The sequence below is a fragment of the Gossypium hirsutum genome, chromosome A10, assembly GCF_007990345.1.
Source record: "Gossypium hirsutum isolate 1008001.06 chromosome A10, Gossypium_hirsutum_v2.1, whole genome shotgun sequence".
NCBI lineage: Eukaryota > Viridiplantae > Streptophyta > Magnoliopsida > Malvales > Malvaceae > Gossypium > Gossypium hirsutum.
The window spans coordinates 104,060,462-104,079,743 of NC_053433.1; the positions used below are offsets into that span (position 1 = coordinate 104,060,462).

General features: G+C 31.1%; 1 protein-coding gene across 2 annotated transcripts; it reads left to right on the forward strand.

Moving 5' to 3' along the window:
- Positions 1-5,795: 5,795 nt before the first annotated feature.
- Positions 5,796-10,696, forward strand: LOC107916292 (aminoacyl tRNA synthase complex-interacting multifunctional protein 1). 2 transcript variants are annotated; one of them, XM_016845479.2, is made up of 12 exons: positions 5,796-6,080; positions 6,431-6,529; positions 6,758-6,928; positions 7,067-7,132; positions 7,828-7,893; positions 8,230-8,346; positions 8,582-8,739; positions 8,873-8,963; positions 9,106-9,174; positions 9,628-9,719; positions 10,053-10,116; positions 10,349-10,696. In XM_016845479.2, the coding sequence occupies exons 1-12, from the start codon at positions 6,000-6,002 to the stop codon at positions 10,451-10,453; spliced, it is 1,179 nt and encodes a 392-aa protein (XP_016700968.2). In that variant the 5' UTR covers positions 5,796-5,999; the 3' UTR covers positions 10,454-10,696. The 2 variants fall into 2 exon arrangements, with proteins under 2 accessions (XP_016700968.2, XP_016700969.2); XM_016845480.2 differs by having other exon boundaries at positions 5,837-6,080; positions 6,434-6,529.
- Positions 10,697-19,282: the final 8,586 nt, after the last annotated feature.

Here is a 19,282-nt window from a genome sequence, read left to right on the forward strand (position 1 = left end):
TCAAAACCCCACTTTTAGCTATGTATTTGCACTCTTTTGAATCAATAGTACTTAACGAAATTGAATTTCTCTTCAATTCTGGAACATGTCACACATCACTAAGTGTTTTGACAACTCCGTCAAACATCTTAACTTTAATTGTTCTGACACCTGTGATTTTACACGAAGTATTATTTCCCATCAAAACAACACCTTCAGACATTATTTCATAAATTGTAAACCAATCCCGATCAGGATTCATGTAGAAGATGCAGCCCGAATCAAAGATTCACTCGTCGCTCACTTTAGAATTGTTGATAGAAGCTACTAGAAGTTCACCATTGTTGTAGTTTTCTACAACATCAACTTCACTGGATTTTTTCGGTTGTCTTCCTTTTGATTTGCAACCTCTCTTTTGATCTTGTTCTGTAGCTTATAGCACTCAGATTTAATGTGCCATTGTTTCTTGCAGAAGTTGCAAGTTTTACCTCTATTTGAAGATTTCAATCTACCCTTAGATTTACCGTGATGATTCCATTCCTGTGTCCTTCCACGATCATCATCAACATTCCAATCTTTCTCCCACAAACAATAAGATTCTCTCCCTGAGAGTCGGGTTTAACCACAAGATGCTTCACCTTATCATACGAGGTCAAAGAATTATAAACCTTATCAACTATGAGAGACTTGCGGCTATATAAAATTGTGTCTCTAAAGGATGAATAAGATTGGCGCAATGAACAAAGTAGAATCAACCCTAGATCTTTCTTATCATACTGAACCTCTATGGCTTCCAAGTTTGAGAGAATTTCTTTAAACATTATTAAGTGTTTTTGCACAAACACACCTTTCTCCAAACGATAAGCATAAAGACGCTGCTTCATATGCAGCTTGCTAGTTAGAGTTTTCGACATACATATTTGTTCTAACCTCTTCCATAATACAGTGATGGTCTTCTCCTTCATCACATCCTGCAAAATTTTGTTAGACAAATGCAGATGTAACTGTGTTAATGCCTTTCGATCTTTATGTCTCTTCTCTTCCTTCGTCAATGTCGAAGGCATCTTATCTATCCCTAGCACGGCAACCTCTAAGTCCATCTATGCAAGAACTGTCTGCATCTTTATCTGCCACAATACGAATCTGGTGTTGCGATCCAACAGTAAAATTTCATACTTCAAAGACACTGTGATTGAGATGAACAACCCAGAAGCTCTGATATCAATTTGTGAAAAAATAAAACGTTGATTATGATAATGTATAGCAAAGAAAAGAAAAAGAATAATAAAGAACATAAATTTTTACGTGGAAACCCTTTCGGGAAAAAAAACCACGGGTAAAGGAGAAGAGAATTCAGTATGTCAAATTCGAATAATTACAAGAGGAGTAGACTATGTCTATCTATAAGCTTGTAAAACCATATTTTAATAGGAGTGTAGTAAGATTGAAACACATTATTCTAATTAATATCAAATAGATGAAGTTTAATAAGGTTTAAAAACCTTATTCTAAAATAAAATAAAAGAAGCATAGTTCTATACGAATTTTACTTTTATTTTATTTTATCACTGTATTTTATTTTAATAAGGATTCGGGTCACTCAATTCTAACAACCTCTAATAATAATATTATCGTCGATCATGCTCAAAACCATGGCCAAACTCAGGATCATGATTAGAACATGACCTGTGATCAAGCCAACTTAAACTAATGAGGTTATTACTATGACTCATATAACTATTATGCTTAGTACTACCAGCAAAAACAGTACAAACATCCTTCAGCATATACCTGCCAAAACCTATATCCCAACTACCTTCAACACAACCCATATTCAAATATATTTCCTAAGCTCAAACTCGAAATAAATTTAATATATCTAAATATATTATTTAAACTCAAACTCAACATAAAAAAATAATAATGTTGATTAATTTAATTAATCGACCGAATCTACTAAACAAAAATCAGTATAAATTTATTCGATTTTATTCATAAAATCGATGGATTTCAACTTGGTTGAGTTTTAAAAATTTTAAACCGAGTCAATTCAACGGACCAATTGCTAACCCCTAATCCACTGACTCCACTCTTACCATTTGTGCCAAACCTTCATTAAAACATTTATTACACTGTGCACTTTTATAGTAAATATATTAATTCCTTAGACCCACGACGCTGTTGTCTTCTCACTCCTCACTTCAATTATCTTTTACGCAACTTTTTATAACTTTATATTCATCATTTCCTATTTTAAATATTTAGTCCTTTTCTTTTGTTTCAAATAATCTTCTCTCAAAAACAATTTATCTAATTTTCAAATTTAAAATTATAAATCTAATTATTAATATTATTATTTTTTTAAATTTAGATTTATTGTAACATTATTTTTTATATATAATTATCAAATAGATATACTTTTTATTAATTTTAAAATATCATACCAACAAAATTATAAAAAAAATTTAATAATCTTAACAATTTAGTCTAAGTATTGAATTTTAACAAACAAAAAAACTAACTGATTTTAAATAAAAATAAAAAAGAATAAATTCCATACGTGCAAAAAAGAAGAAGAAGCATATTTTAGCTATAGACAAGGCGAGAGTGGAAATTAAGCATCTAATTATAAACAAAATGGGTGCATCACTGCATAGAGGAACCATGGCAAGACAAACTAGTGGTCTATATTTTTTGTTGGTAGGTTTAATATTCCTTTCATGATTTATGTTTAGGGATTATGTCTGTTCTTCTTAACAATATTGTTTTTAAAATTTAAACTCTTTTCTTTTATTAAAAATGCAATATATCCTTCATTATATTAAAAATATAATTTATTTTTATATTAAAAAAATTAAAATATTTTATGTACAATTAAATTTACAAATAATTTATTAATTATTAAAAATATTTAAAATGTAAATTTTATGTATAATTATATTAAATTATTTAAATATTATCTAAATATTATTTTTTTAATCTCCAACATCATGTCTAAAATAGACATTTTAACTTTCACTGCAATTTTTCATGGTAATACCAAACACCTTAATTTAACAAATCGCACATTTTCACAATATTTTTCCACATACCGAGCTTTTTAAAAACACTTCTCATCCACAACAACAATACCAAATTAACCCTTAGAGTGTGTTTGGAAGAATGATTGTAAAATTTTTTAAGAATTTTAAAATGCTAACATTTTAAAATTCATCAATTCAAAATACTAGGATTTGTATTACTTTGTTTGAATAAATAATTTATTTAGAACAAATTAAGTTAAATGGAATTTTATAAATTTAAAAAAATATAAAGAAGAATAATTATATAAAAATAAATAATATAAAAAAATCAACATTTTGTAAAAAACTATAAATAGTTTAATAAAATAAAATATAAAATATATATTAAATTAAATAAAAATATTTTTTTAAAATTTATGTTTTTATCCTATAGTCACATCATGTATAGTAAACATCTCTCTCATTGCCATGTAATCTTCTTCACTATCTTCTTAAAAATATTTCTTTTTGATTTATAGTATTGCATGGGTCCAAGCGCTGATATAACAATCTATAATTTAATCTAATCTTTTTTTAAATTGATTAGGTGGTTTAATTAGTTTAATTAAAAAAGTTAAAAATTTTAAAATTATGGTTCAATCGTCGAATTGGTTTAATTAACTTATATCGATTTTTAATTTAATTAATTCAAAATTATTTTTCAAACTAATTCTTAATATTTTTTAATCTGGTTATGGGCTCAATGTAATGTACTTCAAATAACATTGGTTTGGAGAGCAGTGAGGAAGGTGAGGGGATGGAATTCGGCTGCTTTGGTTTGTCCATTTCTCTATCTTGTCCTGAAGTGCAGATATGGGGGGTTGACCAAATTAAGATTGGAATTTATGCAAAACAGAGGGAATCTGCTACTTCTGCAACACTACACATATTTCAACCCATAGAATAATGTTTATTGAGCTGTTGTTTTCATGGGTATGGCTGCTCTCTCCTTAACTCTATTTTACACCCTTTTGCTTCCTCGACTCTTATCCTTTGTTATTTATTATTATTATTATTATGATTTAAATATCTAATGAGAAATCCAACCCCCAATTTATTTACAAAATTCTATATTATAGTATATTCACGTAGATAAAAATAATTATTTAATATATTTGTTAAGAATTAACATAAAAATAAAATATTATTTTAATTAAAATAGTAAAATCGGGAGAGTTAATATGTGATGTTTTGAATCTGAATCCCATCATATATATAAATATATTTCTAGATTTTATATAAAAAGATAAGTATGATTATATTAATTAATTTTTTTATTACTTTACTAAAATAACAGCCTTTCGATAATTTTGACAATTCAGTTTGAAACGAGACACCTCTTTTGATGTAGGAAGTAGGTTTCTCTAGTAGCAAATAAAGCCAGATAGTAAAACGACCAGGGGCGAAACCAGGGGGGCAGGCATGGGCCCCGGCCCCCCTAAAATGGAAAATTTCCATTGAGGCCCTTTAGATTTTTTTAAAATTTTAAATTAGTAAAAGTAAAATTACACTTTGGCCCCCCCTAAAATTATAAAAATTTAATTTAATCCTTTAAAAATTATAAATATATAGACTATAAAAAATTAAAATTTCATTCCGCCCCTAAAAAATTATTCTGGCTTCGCCCCTGAAAACGACACACCTCTCTTGCGTGTTTTGTTTTCTACTTTCTTTTGTTGTTGATTTTTATTATAGGGTGAATTAATCTAAAATATAATTTATTTAATTATTTTAATTAAAATAATTGTTCAATCGTTAAAATAATCCATTTTATTAATATAATACATTAATCCATTAAATAACACGTGACATTTTTTTGTTGACTTTTTATATGAACAATTTTATAATTAATCATGGTTTTTTTGTTTGTTTGTTTATCTTACTCTTAACGTTATCGTCATCTGAGGCTCTGCTGAAGGGCCAACATTTCACCACGTCGACGCAAAATAGCAGAGAAACAAAGTCAAATGACAAGAACACACGAAAGGAGAAGAAATATCTTTCTAATAACCATAATATGTATTTACCAAAATTTTAAATTTTTACAACTTCTTTTAAAATATGTATTTACCACATTTTTTTATTTTTAATTTAATAATGACTTAAAAATATTTATTTTTTTAAACCAGTTTTGGATTTTTTGTTTTAATAAAAATTTAAAATAATAATTGGACTCGTATTATGTTAATAATGATAAAAAGTATAACGTATCAATCAAACAAGCAAGACACTTGTCAAAATTATATACTTCTCGTAGTATTGTTTTCTGAATTGCTAGTTTACCTTAGTTTATATAATACTAGCTTTATTATTAGTGTGATGCACCAAAATTTTGTAGCTTTAAAAAATGTGAATATTTAGTAGATTTGTGTTTTTAATTTAAAATTAATATGAAATGAAAAAAAATATGATTAATAGTTGTATATAATTTGGATTGAGATAACACTTCAACTAATACAATTAAATATTTGTTGATAAATATTTAGAAGTTTGAACTATGAGAATTAAGTGAGATGGTAAGAATTTTTATTTTAATCAATGATCGAGCGTTCAATCTCCGTCTTAAGTTTGGAACAGTTTTAAAATTCGTCAACAAATTTAATAAAAAAATTAAGATTAAACTAAATTTTAAAATCTAAAAAAAATTAAATTCCAAATTTTTGAAAACTACACCTCAACTAATCTTAAAGAATGGCCTAGGAATTAGCCGAAACCTTAAAGCAGCCCAACATCTTGAGAACATAAATCATCTGTAAACTAGTTAAGGTTACAAAGTGAGAACTCTGGAGTGAGGTCCAGTCTACCAAGGAACCAGGCTTAGCCCAATCAATATTTTGTCAAGCTTCAATGAACTTCGGCTTTCCTGAAGTGAAAAAGCTCATCAAACCACAAAAACCCTACGTCTGTTTCTTGGTCTAAATAGCTCTTCAAGGGAGAAAAAGAGAAGAAAACCCAGACATGGCAACCAATGGAACCAGTGATATCAAAAGGAAGCAAGAAATAGTATCATCTCTTTGCAAGCACTTCTCTTTGGATCCTGTGAGTACCATTGAAATACCCATCTTTATAATTTACTTCCTTTATCTTGTCTGCATGTCATTTATTTTAATCTGTTTAGCTAAAATCTCTTTCATTTTTACTTGAGGAAGTTTTTCATTTTTTAGTGATTTACTTTTATGTAATGGGTTTTACTTCAATTCAGTTATTATCTCCTTATCAATTAAGTGTAGAAGAAGGGAAACATGCTTAATGTATTTCAATTTGTAATAACCGTGCAATTTGCTAAGTTTTGCTTACATTTGCAATCAATTGAGATGTGCTTTGTTTATCTGGTTCCCTAATTATGTGCCAATATTGATGGCTATATAAATTCCTACTTTATTTTGCAGAAGGCTTTTTCAAGTCAAGTCCCTGGAAATGATATTAAGACCCTTTACATAAACATTTTGAAGTCATCAGGGAAGGAGTCACCGCAAAATAACGATGAGGTAATGTGTAATTAGCCTTTTTCATGAAAGTATTCATCTTTGTGTAATCTAGCTCTTATGTTAGTGTTAGTGAAGTAGAACCTGAGGTCATTTCTCTTTATAAAAGTATATTGGTAAAATTGAGGTGACTGGCATGAATTGGAAAAATGATCTCTTGCATGTTTCTCCACTGTGATTTTCTCTTCCTAAAAAAGTTTACTAGTATGAAAAGTTTGAACTTGACTGTAGGTGATGAAGTGGATAGCTTTTGCAGACAGCTTTCCTGGTGATTCTAAGGCATGCTATGGTGGTTTGAATGAATTAAACACTGACTTGGCTAAAAAATCTGTACTTTTGGGCAATGGATTTACACCCTCAGAAGCCGATGTTATTGTTTTTTCAGTCATACATAGTTCAGTGGTATGTATTGCAGTATATACTTCTCACTTTGTGTTTCAAAGAGAGGGTATCTTGGTGCTAACTGCTAAACTTATGTTGAAGAAAATTAACTGCAATTCCTTTGCGAAAAATTGATAGCCTTTGCTTGTTTGTTGTCAGATTGCCCTTTCAACTCCAGAGAAGGAGAAATTGCCACATGTGATGCGATGGATGGATTATATCCAGGTAGAGACATTTTCTGTTGTTTTGAATTTATAATTTTGTTGGATACCTAATGGATTCTTGTCACAGCTTTTTTCTGGGTATTATTTGGTTTTCCTGCATTTGGTAGCTTTTGTCTAGTGTGTTATTTTGTGGAGACAAGTAGAAAAAGCTATTTGCGGCTTTATGAAGGAATCTGAAATATAGATTTGTCAGTTGAACACAGCCTGGTAGCACATGGGACAATCTCTGCTATTTTTGTTCTTGATGTGTCGTCTATCCTGTAGTTTAGCTTCTGTTTTAACATTTCATCAACAAGATTTTGCCTAGCCGCTGATGCAGATGTCATGTTGACACTCTAGTCTAAGCTTTTGTTTTTATTGTCATGAATTCGTGTCATCCATTTATCCCGACTTTTGCTGGCGTATTTATGAATCAAGTTAGGAAGTGGGGATTGAAACTTGATATTTCCTTTTTGGTGTTAGGTTGTATCTGTTGTTGCCATAGCCTCGAAAACAGCTTTTTGCTTTTCTTTAAAAGTTATCACTTATTGTTCTTCACTTACCTTTTAAAAAAGATTATCAGAACACATACCAGGTTTTCTAAGATGATGATTAAGGCCTCAAAGGAGGAATGCACGGTCTTTTTAGGAACTGTAACACCAATGAATGCCATTTTTTAAATCTTTACTTACAAACCTTTTAAAATCACTTTTGCAGAATAGTGAGGATCTTGGTGCACATTTTGAGAAGATATTGCTGGAGAAGCCTGTTTTTGAGCCTCAGGTAAGTTATCCTTAAATTGTGTGTTTTAGATCTGTGGTCATTGGGGTTCTAATCATGTGATAGGGCACCGTAAATGGTTTTGATGTGTAAAGGAATGGAAATTTTCACTTCAGTTGAAATTTGATGTTTTCTTTGTTCAATAGAGAGGTCTTGGCTCTTGAGTCTTGACATCTTCACTACCCTAAGAGCCATTCCCCTACCACTCAGCTCCTCTCTCTCTCTCTCTTTTTTTTTTTTTTTGGTTGGGGTTGGGGGGGGGGATACTGAAAGTTGGCAATTACATATAGTCAGGATAGCATATTATTTCTTAATGTTATTTACAAAATCTGGTTGCAGATGGCAAAAGCTGCAGCTAAGCCAGAAGTAACTTCAAGTGCTAAAGGGACTGTTCAAAACACAAAAATTGCAGACAAGCCAGATGCAGAAAAAAATGCAAAGAAAAGTGATTCCGCGGTACCATTTTTGCCCTTATTCTTTATTCTAGTATATATTCTTGTAACTTCTTGGTGTTTTTCACTTGGTAATTGCTTCAATGTTCACCGTTTGAGAGAACTTATTCAAGTAGTATCTTGCTTAAATTAACTCTCATAACAACAGGTGGTTATCCATACTCTAATTATCAGTGCCCAAGCTTTTTCTAGATTCTCATGCTGGTAAAATTCTATGACGATAACCTTTTCATTTTCAGGATGCCAAGAAAAAGGCTAAGGGAGATAAGGAAGCTGTTCCAGAGAAGAAAGCACCTGAAAAAGAAGCATCTGATAAAGACAAAGAACTCAGTGTCAGTTTACTGAATATACAGGTTGGTCTTATACGTAAAGCATGGAAACATCCATCTGCTGATAGGTATGCTGACAAACTTGTCTTGTACTTTCCTTTCAAGGGGTTAAATATCTTTATGTTTGAGTTAACTAATTCTTCTCTATGGCTGTCTAGATGCAAAATTGGTGGAATGATGTTTTGTTTTATTAAAATGCAGTTTACTGGTAGAGGAGATAGATGTCGGAGAGGCTAAAGTACGACAGGTTGTTAGTGGATTGGCCAAGTATTGCAGTCCAGAAGACTTGACGGTATTCTTTTCTAAGTTAGCTGTCATGCAGTTTCTGTTTATTTGACTTCTATCATTTGTATTCATATTTTTTGGTTCATTGAGCTCTGAAGCTTACATACTGATGTTCTCCATGATTTTTGCTTGTGCTGTGGCCTGTGAAGAATCGTCGTGTTGTGCTGATTACAAATGTAAAACCTGGAAAGCTACGAGATGTGATGTCAGAGGGACTGGTATGCTTCTTGGCATTTAGTCAACATGTTATCCTTTTCCATTGAACATTTTTATGTGCATGCGCTTATGTGCAGTCACTGAACAATTATATCCTTGTCAATGTCTGAGATAACTGAAAAATGTCCATGACTTTTGTTTTTTGCGACTCTCTCTGCATACATATTCTGCCTGCTTGCTTAATTTGTTCCTGTTTCTGCTTAGTAGCAAACCTGAACTACAATACAAAGCTTATGTGATTCTTTGATTCTGTTACTTTCCTCTGTAACAATTTCCTTAAACTCAGTCCATTTAAATTGTAAGTGATCTCAAATTTGTGGTAGATAGCATATATGTTTTTCTTTCAGCAGAATAATTGGTGGTTTCCATTTCTAAAACTGGAGTTAGATTGTTTGCTTATATATTTGAATCGATGGTATTGATTGTTTTTCTTGTTTGCAATCTCCGGTTTTCAGGTGCTTTGTGCTTCTAATGAAGATCATACCAAGGTAGAGCCATTACTGCCCCCTGAAGGTGCTAAACCTGGCGAGCCCATTTCATTTTCAGGGTAAGCATGTTTTGAGTTCTGTAGAAATACAAATAGATATTGCGCAAATATATCTTCTTTTGTGAGATTATCTGAGATAGCATGTAATTTAGTTTGCAATTCATAAACCTTATTCTTGAGCCAGCTTAGTTTTTCATGAGTCCTTGTTTAGCTATTGGTTGGGGCATTGGGTTTCTGTTAGTCTGTAGATGGCTCTGTTCCAATTACAACTCCTTGTTTTGTACATATTCCCTATTTCCCTTTTGCAAGTAGTCTGGTTTTGAGATAGGTGTTTATTGATTTGAGTTGAAGTTTTCTCCTGGTATAGCATGAAAAAGGTTGTTATTCATCCAGGATTGATGGAAAGCCAGAAGATGTCCTAAATCCAAAGAAGAAGCAGTTGGAGAAAATAACACCGGTATGTTTCATTTTCTAATTTGCAGATGCTTTTACCTGGTTTGGATTCTTGGTGATGCTTTTTCGTAGATTGTGGAAATGGCAAATATTTTTAACTATTGTTTTGCCTATTGCATTTCCATATTTGGAGGTTGGATCCAATGAATGGTTTCTATCACCTTTAGTGTTTGCATAGAGACCGGAATATGTTGCTTCGGGTTTTGCATGTAACAAGTAATTTCCCTGTGCTGCAGAATCTTTTCACTGATGAGAAGGGTGTGGCCACATTTAAAGGTATTCCATTTATGACCTCAGCAGGGCCATGCACATCTTCCATTCCTAAAGCTAGCATCAAATGAAAGACAAAAACGATACGTGGACGCACATGTTACCCTTTGTAAGGTTCCAATTGTAGTTCTAGCAGTCAACATTGCTTGCTGCTGGAACAAAAAAGAGCCCTTGTAAGATGCAATTGTTTTTTTTTTTAACTCACTGAATTGTCGTTCCTTGTCCCTCACAATCTAATATCAAAGAATTTTGTTTCTAGTACATTTATTTGGAATTTGGTGATCCAGAAAATTAAGCAAAAAATATTTTCTGAACTATTTTGAGTCCTGATTGTTTAGCTTGTTCATATCGTAATGTTCATTTACTTATTTTGTGATAGATTGAGCTTCAGCCGTGATGCAAACATACAATCCAAACTGACTCCTGGGTAAAGTTAACATTCTTCTCGCTCGATGGTTGATGTTTCGATCATTGGATGGTTGCTGGGTTATGCATGAATACCTACTCGGAATTCATAGCAATTATTTTGCAAGCCCTGTCTTCCAGCGAGACATTGCATGTTATTTGTTTTACATTAATGTCATGAGACATTGGTGTTGTGAGATTTATGAGAATAGACGACATAGCTTACGTTTATGTTAGGTGAAGATATAGTTTTTTTTTTTAAATATAAAACATAGCAAAACTTAATTAATATCAGGAAACTAAAACGTCCGTAACAACATCTCAATACTGCGTAACATTAAAAGAAATTGACAACCTAGCAAGCTTATGAGCTTCCTTGTTGAATTAACATCAAATCCATTAAACCCTGCTGCCACCACACTATTGCATTTAAGCACGATGCGCCCAAACTCAGATAAAATCTTCATCATTACAATAAACCGTTGCAGCTCTCTTCTTAGCATCGGTGTAAACAACTCCCCTAGAACCGAGGGACTGAATCACCCATCTCAATCCTTCTAGCAACGCCATAGCTTCGGAGGGTACCCTGATATTCGATTGGGCAAAAACTTTAATAAATACGCCATCGGCTCCACGCAAAATGTCCTTCATACCTCAGCTCCTAACATTCTCAAACAAAGCTGCGTCCACCCAACACTGCCAAATTCCCTCTTCTAAAGTCAACCTCGATTCCACCGACTCCCCAGTATTAGGGTGTGTTCTCCATTGCTTTTGGGATGAATTTTTTTTAAAAAAATTGTTTTTCTCTTAAAAGCAATGAAGAACACATATCATTAGGGCAACTTTTTTAACTTTTGGGATGAGCTTTTTTAGAGATGAAAAAGCAGTAAATTTTAACTTTTTCAGTCAAAAAGTATTTTTGGCTGTTATTTTACCTTTTTAACCTTACTTTTTGACTTAAAATGTGTTTGATGCTATTATTTTGTGTTCTCTTTATTGGTTATTTAATATGAGTTTTACAAATATGTTAAAAGTATTAATTAAAAATAAAAAATATTTTTTAAAATAATATAATTGTGTCAATATCTAATTACAAATATTTAATTATTATATTTAAATATTTAAATATAATTTATATATTCTAATTAAATTTAATAAATAATTAAAATTAATTACTTAGAAATATTTAAAATTAATATTATATATTAAAATATTAACAATAAGTTATAATAAATTATTTTTTTATATTTTTACTAAAATATCATAATATTAACTAATTTGAACATTATTTAAATACATATTTGTTACTTTATAATATCATGTCTAAAATGGACATTTTACTTTTCAAAATCACTTTTTGACAGTAATATCAAACACTTAAATTTTTCCAAAGCACTTCTCAAAAGTACTTCTCAAAAGCACTTTTCCACAGTACTTTTCAAAAGCACTTTTCAAAAGCAATGATCACTATTTAAAAATTATTTATATTTATATAACATTTAGAAAAAAATTAATTGCACAATATTCAAATATTGTTGCATGTTTTTTAAAACTTAACTTAGATTAAAAAAACAATATTTTTGTTAAATGTGTAGTACAATTTGGATGGCAAAATATTTTTCTAAGCCCAAATTATTGATTGGGTTCTTTTTAGAAGTTAATTATAATAAAGGGTAAACTCTATTAGTACTCATTGAATTATGTTTTTCTTTTTTTTTTTGTCACTAAATTATGAAAAATTATAAAATAGTCACTCTACTATTTAATTTTGGTTTTCAGTCACATAATTATTTTGGATTTTTGGGTGTTTCCGTTTTTATGTTAGTCAACTGGTGACACAAAAAGACAATTGAATAGTTTAGTGATCATTTTGTAACTTTTCATAGTTAGGTGACCAAAAAAGAAAAAAAAATCATAGTTGGGTGCCTCTCCTCCTATAATAAATATATTTTGAATGACTACAATTATATCCAATCAAAGGTGAATTAGGCATCAAAATAAATTTGATGTAGGGTGGAATTTGAATTAGAATAAATCTAGAAAGAGTACATACAGGCTTCACTTTATATACGATGAAACACCGGCCTAAGAGCAAAGCTAAGGGCGAGTCGGGTATTTGGTCCCCTTGGTTATGAAACTATAATTTTAACTCTTTCCAAATTAAACTCATTTAAACTTAAAAGTCATGCTTCTTATCAAGGAAGTGTTTCGGACTTCCACGATCCCCTGCGCCTTAAATGAAACTTTGATTGCTCTCATCCCTAAGTCAAGGGAAGTTGCCTCGATTACACAATTCAGTCTTATCAGCTTATGCAATATTGCTTATAAGATTATTACAAAGATTCTTGTGTTTCGCATTCACCCCCATTTTTAATAAAATCATATCCCTGTTTAAAGGTAGTTTCATCTTTGGGTGACATTCTTCTGATGATGCAGTGATTTTTCAAGAAATTTCTCATTCCCTGCATCGTTGAAAAGGGAAGAAAGGGTTAATGATCATCAAACTAGATTTGGAAAAGCCTATAGCTTGAATGGAGCTTCATTCGTAAAGTTCTCACCTTCTTTGTTTTTCCATCTTGTTGGATTAAATTGATTATGAGTTGTGTCTTGACAACTACAACTTCTATTTTGCTAAGCAGATTCAAGCTTCTGGGTTTCACTCCATCACAAATAATCAAACCAAGGAGACCCACTTTCTCCATATATTTTCTTTCTTTATATGGAATGTCTCAGTCTCATGATCCTGAAAGCAGTAGAGCATTAAAGTTGGTCCCCTATTCGAGCATCAAGAAGTGGTCCTTAGATCTCTCACTTGTTATTTACGGATGATGTTATATTATTTGCCAAAACTGATGCTAAATCAATGGATACCATCAATCGCATCCTTCATTCATTTATGACAGAATGGGTAAAACCATCAATTTCAAGAAATCTCGGGTGGTTTTCTCCTTGAAGTGTTCGAGGCTCGTAGGACAGGACCTTTATTTCTAAAAACATAAAGATACGAGAAACTCAGGATTTTGGTAAATACCTTGGTTTCCCTATGCACTATAAAAAAGTCTCTACATACGATTTCAACTCTATAATTGAAAAAGTCCAGAACAGGCACAGTTACTGGAAAGCATGTAATGATCCAATTTTTAATGATACCGGAAAATGCGATTTTGGAATCTATTTTCGTAAATCAAGTCCGTAAATATAAAGTAGGAATATTTATAGAGTTAATATAAAAATTTATCGAAGAACGATCGAGGAATTTAGTCGATAAAATAGTTAATTAAGGCTTAGAGACTAAATTGTAAAAGTCTAATTGTTATAGAGTTTTAATTGACAAAAGACTTGGGGACCTAAACAGCAATTAATAAAAGGTCTAAAATAGTAATTAAATCATTTTCCAATAGGAATTAGTTGAGGATGGTGACATTTTCCACTATGTATATAATAAGAGATAATTATAGTAATCAAGGCATGATTAACTTAATTAAACTATGCCGATTGAGTCTTAGCTCAATTGGTATGGACATTGTTTCCAATGCAAGAGGACGTGGGTTCAGGTGTGCTGAAGCACATTATCCTCTTATTTATGGGTTGGAGAGGAGCTGTGAGTAGTTCTAGGCATTGTGTTAAAAAGAGCATATATGATCAGAACTTATAATGAGATTGTTAAAAAAAACTTAATTAAACAATGTTAATTAGTGAATGATCACGGTATAAGAACATAAGATAATGGAAAAAATGCATCATTTTTCTCACCTTTCATCGTCCACCATTTTTGAAACCAAAGAAAAACCTTCCAAGCTTTTAAATTGTTGAAGCAAAATTTAAGGTAATTAAGTTTTGCGGTCATAGAAGCTTGATTTAGCTAGCCATGAACCAATTTGATAAATTGTTGAAGTTTTAAGTATTTCCATTGTTGATAGATTGATGAATTAAGCTTCTTGAAATTGATAGATTTTAAGCTTAGATTATGAAAAGGATTAGATTATAAAGTTAATTTAGTTTATTTACCAACTTTGTTACATTAGGGACCAGATTGAATAAATATAAAACTTGTCATGAAATTAAATTATAAATAGAAAGTACAAGATCTTTAATGAAAGTAAGGGAAATCAAATTTTAATCCGAAGCTAGGAATCGAAAGTTATGCTTATCCCGAGTTTAGGGACTAAATTGAATAAAATGTAAAATATGAGGGGAATTGAAAAATAGACTTATTTAGGAGCATGCATCTCATGAAAATATATGATAATGTTCAGTATTGATTTGGTATATAAAATATTTGTATAAATCAAGAATTGGACCAAAGTAGAGTTAATAAGGAAAAAGCAAAAATTGCGGATTATTCCCTGAAGGATCCACTCGTTTTGTATTTTGAAAGGTAAGTTCATATTGAACTTACTACCCTTCTTTGTGTTATATGTGTGTGCTTGTGTTTTTCATTATAACTATGCTTGGACATGACTTTGAAAATTGATTATTTTGGCATACATGGTTAGAAAATGAAATTGACTTGGATTGAATTGAAATGAATTAAGATTATTGATTGATATGAAATGGTTCAGGATATGAATATGAAAATGTGAATGATCATAGGGTAGGATATGTAAATGTGGACAATTATAGGATATAAACATGTGAAAGTGATTGCTTATAGGGAATGATAATGAATACATGCATAATTGATGTCCATATGAACTTAGTAAAATGTTAAGATATGATCGGCATGCCAATAGGGTCATATGCGTGCTTCTACATGATATGTGATTTTACAAAAAATATTATAGGTTATATCAAGATCCAACATCTGTTGTGAATCATCAAGTATTATATGTCTCTAAAAAGACTTTAGTGTGGTGGAGGGATATATTTGAAAATATTTTTGCATTTGATGCCTATGTACCGTGCACTTCGATGCCTTAGTGTAGTGTAGTTTAAGCTCTTATGAGCTATCTGGTGTGGTGTAGTTCATCCTTGTATCTAAGTTCATTTTACTAGGGTTCCATCGGGTGAAACAATATAATTGAATTTAGAAATTTGAAATGTAAGGAATTGAATTTAATAAACTAACTTGATATGTAATTCACTTGATATGGTATAAATTCATGGAAAGAATATGACATTGAGATGAGTTATGTATATTTGATATAAATTTATGGATAGATGATAGAATATGACATTGATATGAGTTATGTGTATTTGATATAAATTCATGGATTGATGATAAATTATAACATTGTGATGAGTTAAGTGAAATTGGTTCATATTAGATGTTGTGAATTATGCTTATAATGTTTGATGTGTATGAACAATTATGCTTACCTTGTTGTTATTTTGAGTGCCATGTTCTAGTCAAAAGTATGCTAAAACTAAGATAATTAATATGCTCACTTTTGAGCAAGGTAAGTATGTAATTTCCATTTGAACTTACTAAACATTTATATGCTTACTCTAGTTGTTTCTCCTACTTGTGGATCTCCTATTTGTGAAAGTTTCAAAGTTGGATCTCTACATACACCACACTATTGTCGAATAAGTAAAATTATGTTCATCTGGACTCCTAATGTTGTGGCATATATATAGGGTTTAATTGTGTAAATGGCATTTCCTAATGTTAAATATCAATATGTTATTTGAGATTATGGTATATTTGTATGTTATGCATGAAGTATAGCTTAGTTTATGCTTTGTTTGATTCATGTTAAGGTTATTTAAGTTCTTGGTTCCCAAATTGCATAGGCATGATATGTTTGAATTTTGAAAATGAAGTAACTTGGTATGGATAGGTTGATAAATGGCTTGATATGCCAAAATGATGATTATGTGTTTTGTGCCAATTTGAATGCATGATTCAAATGTTCGCATGCTTTGATTGGTATCGATTGCTATGGAATGAAATTGCATTGATGTTGGAAAGTTATCATAAATGTATAAAGGTGTTTTCTAGAAAACATGAAAAATGTATCAATGTGTTCTTTGCCAAAACAGGCGCAATGTTGTGACCACGAGTCCTCGACATTACAACATAAATCAGCAATGAGTGGCATTGCTGTAACAGCCCATTTTCAATGAAATCAGAACAATGGTTTCGAGACCACAAATCCTACAAGTAAATATTTATTTTATTATTATTTTTAATTCCTAGAATATGTTAGTAGTATCATATAAAAATTTCGTTAAGAAATTTTGATGTTTGCATGCTTAATTAAGTAAAAAGAAAGTGTAAAAGTAGAGTTCTATTAGTAAAATGAGTCAAATTGCTATGAAACTTAAATGTGAGTGGATTTAAATGGTAATTAGACCATTTTTATTGTTAGTGGAAAAGATGGACGTAATTTAAGTAAAATTTAAGTTAAAAATAAAGGTTAAATTTGTAATTAATAAATATGTTAAAGTAAATTAATGAAACAAAAGATATCATCTTGTTTGTCCATCCTTTCCACCAAAAAATAAGAGAGAAAGACTCCATTGAAGAAGCTTGAGCATTCGGCTAAGGATACCTATTTCATGTAAGTATTATTTTGTCCAGTTTTAAATGGTTTTTATGTTTTCAGGATCGTTGTTGCTTAATCTAGCTAGCCCAGGGACTAATTTGCAAAACTGTTAAAGGTCTAGGGTTTTTCCATGAACATATTTGTATGGTTTTTGGAGTTTAATGAAAGATTGTGAATCCTTGTTGTTAAATAAACAAGTTTTGTAAAGTGATTTTTTATGAAATTATCATTTAGAGACTTATTTGTTAAAGTAGTAAAATAGCATGGTAAAATTTTGAAATGATGATCTATATGGGTTGATATAAGTCTCTAGGTAATTCGGCAAGCATGAAATGTGGATGAAATTGTATAAATTTCAATTTACAAGCTTAGAGACTAAATTGTAAAGAAGCTAATATATTAAGGGCAAAAATATTATTTTGCAAAAGTATGAATTTTGGACTAAATTGAAGAGTATGAGTATTAAATAGACTGAATTTGATTATTTAGATCAAGATAAACCTTGTACGGATCTAGATCGAGGAAAAGCTAAAGCTTCGAATTAGTTGATCTTGTTTCGATGTCTTTGTAATCGAGGTAAGTTCGTATGTTTAAATAACATTAAAATGTTATTTTGATATATATGTTATAGTGTTATTTATCATGTAAATGAACGATGGAAATCCAACTACGTTTCGATGATTATCGAGCCTCGTTTGAACTTTAGAAATATATATGATACAAATGACATGTCATTAAGGTTACCATGTTTCGGGTGCTGGTCCTGAATATCCTACCGATGACTGAGTTCTGGCATTTGTTGCGAATACTTGTCATCTTGTGTGAGCAGTATCGTGTAGCTTACATTCTAACCGTTAGCTTGTGTAAGTAGACTCATTTTATGGCTCGAGTGAGCAACAATGTAAAGGAAAATGAAAAAGAAAATGAATGGTTTTCACCATATGTTTAGCACACTTTGTGTGAGCTTTCTTGCATATCCGGTATTAATTTAAGTGGTTCAACGAGCATGAAAAGGGAAGGAACGATAAATGTTCCAACGGCTATGTTATAAACCTATGGAAATGTATGAAATGATAATGATCTATGAATGTATATCTATGTTTATGGAAAGTATGAATTCAATGGCATTATGTTCATGTGAATTTACCTTATCATGTGATAATTCAAGTGAATTATGTGTTCATGCACTAACAATTGTTGTTGATAATGCTTAGGCTTGTGCGAAGATATTGGTTGGATTGTATCATGTTTAATTTTAAAGTTATGCATTGAAATGGTAAGTTATGTTCATATTATACGAACTTACTAAGCATTATATGCTTACGTAGTTTTCTTTCCTATGTTTTATAGATTGTCAGAAGCTCGATTGGTTTGGAAGCTTGTCAGAGACCTATCACACTATCCAATGATTATATCGGTAGATTTTCTTGTTTTGGTCAAGGTTATAATGCAATGTATAGCTGGATTTATGTTTAACGGCTAGTTGATATTTATGGCATGTAAATGTTGCTTTGAATTTGTGGTACTTTTGGTACTTTTGATACCTTGTGGTTGGTTGTTAATATAGTTAAGTTGATGCATGCTTTAATGACTAAATTGGTAAGTGATGGTATGGTTACAATGTTGTAACAACCCTAACTCGTAACCGACATCGGATTAGGGTTACGAGGCATTACCAGACAAACAGAACATTCCGGACCAATTCAAAATCACAGGTATTATTTAACATCGTTTCATAAGCAATCATCTCTAAATATGGTCTACGAGACGTAAAACATACGTTTAAGAACGGTTAGAGCTAAACCAAATACATTCATAAAATTCATAACATAGAAAATTTTATAATTCTATTGAGGTCATACGCCCGTCCGTCTAAGCCGCGTGCTTCACATGAGCATCAGACACACCCATGTGAACTAGCCATGCCAAACCAGGGTAACCATACTGACTTTCACCCTTGGCCATATGACACGCCCGTGTCCCCTGACCGTGTGGCACCAAGTA

Excerpts from the sequence above, each read along its gene's own strand:
- LOC107916292 (XM_016845479.2), top strand. The coding sequence starts at position 6,000 with ATGGCAACCAATGGAACCAGTGATATCAAAAGGAAGCAAGAAATAGTA. Across the intron at positions 7,133-7,827 it reads GATGGATGGATTATATCCAG|AATAGTGAGGATCTTGGTGC; the intron begins GTAGAGACATTT and ends TCACTTTTGCAG. Across the intron at positions 8,964-9,105 it reads GCAGTCCAGAAGACTTGACG|AATCGTCGTGTTGTGCTGAT; the intron begins GTATTCTTTTCT and ends TGGCCTGTGAAG.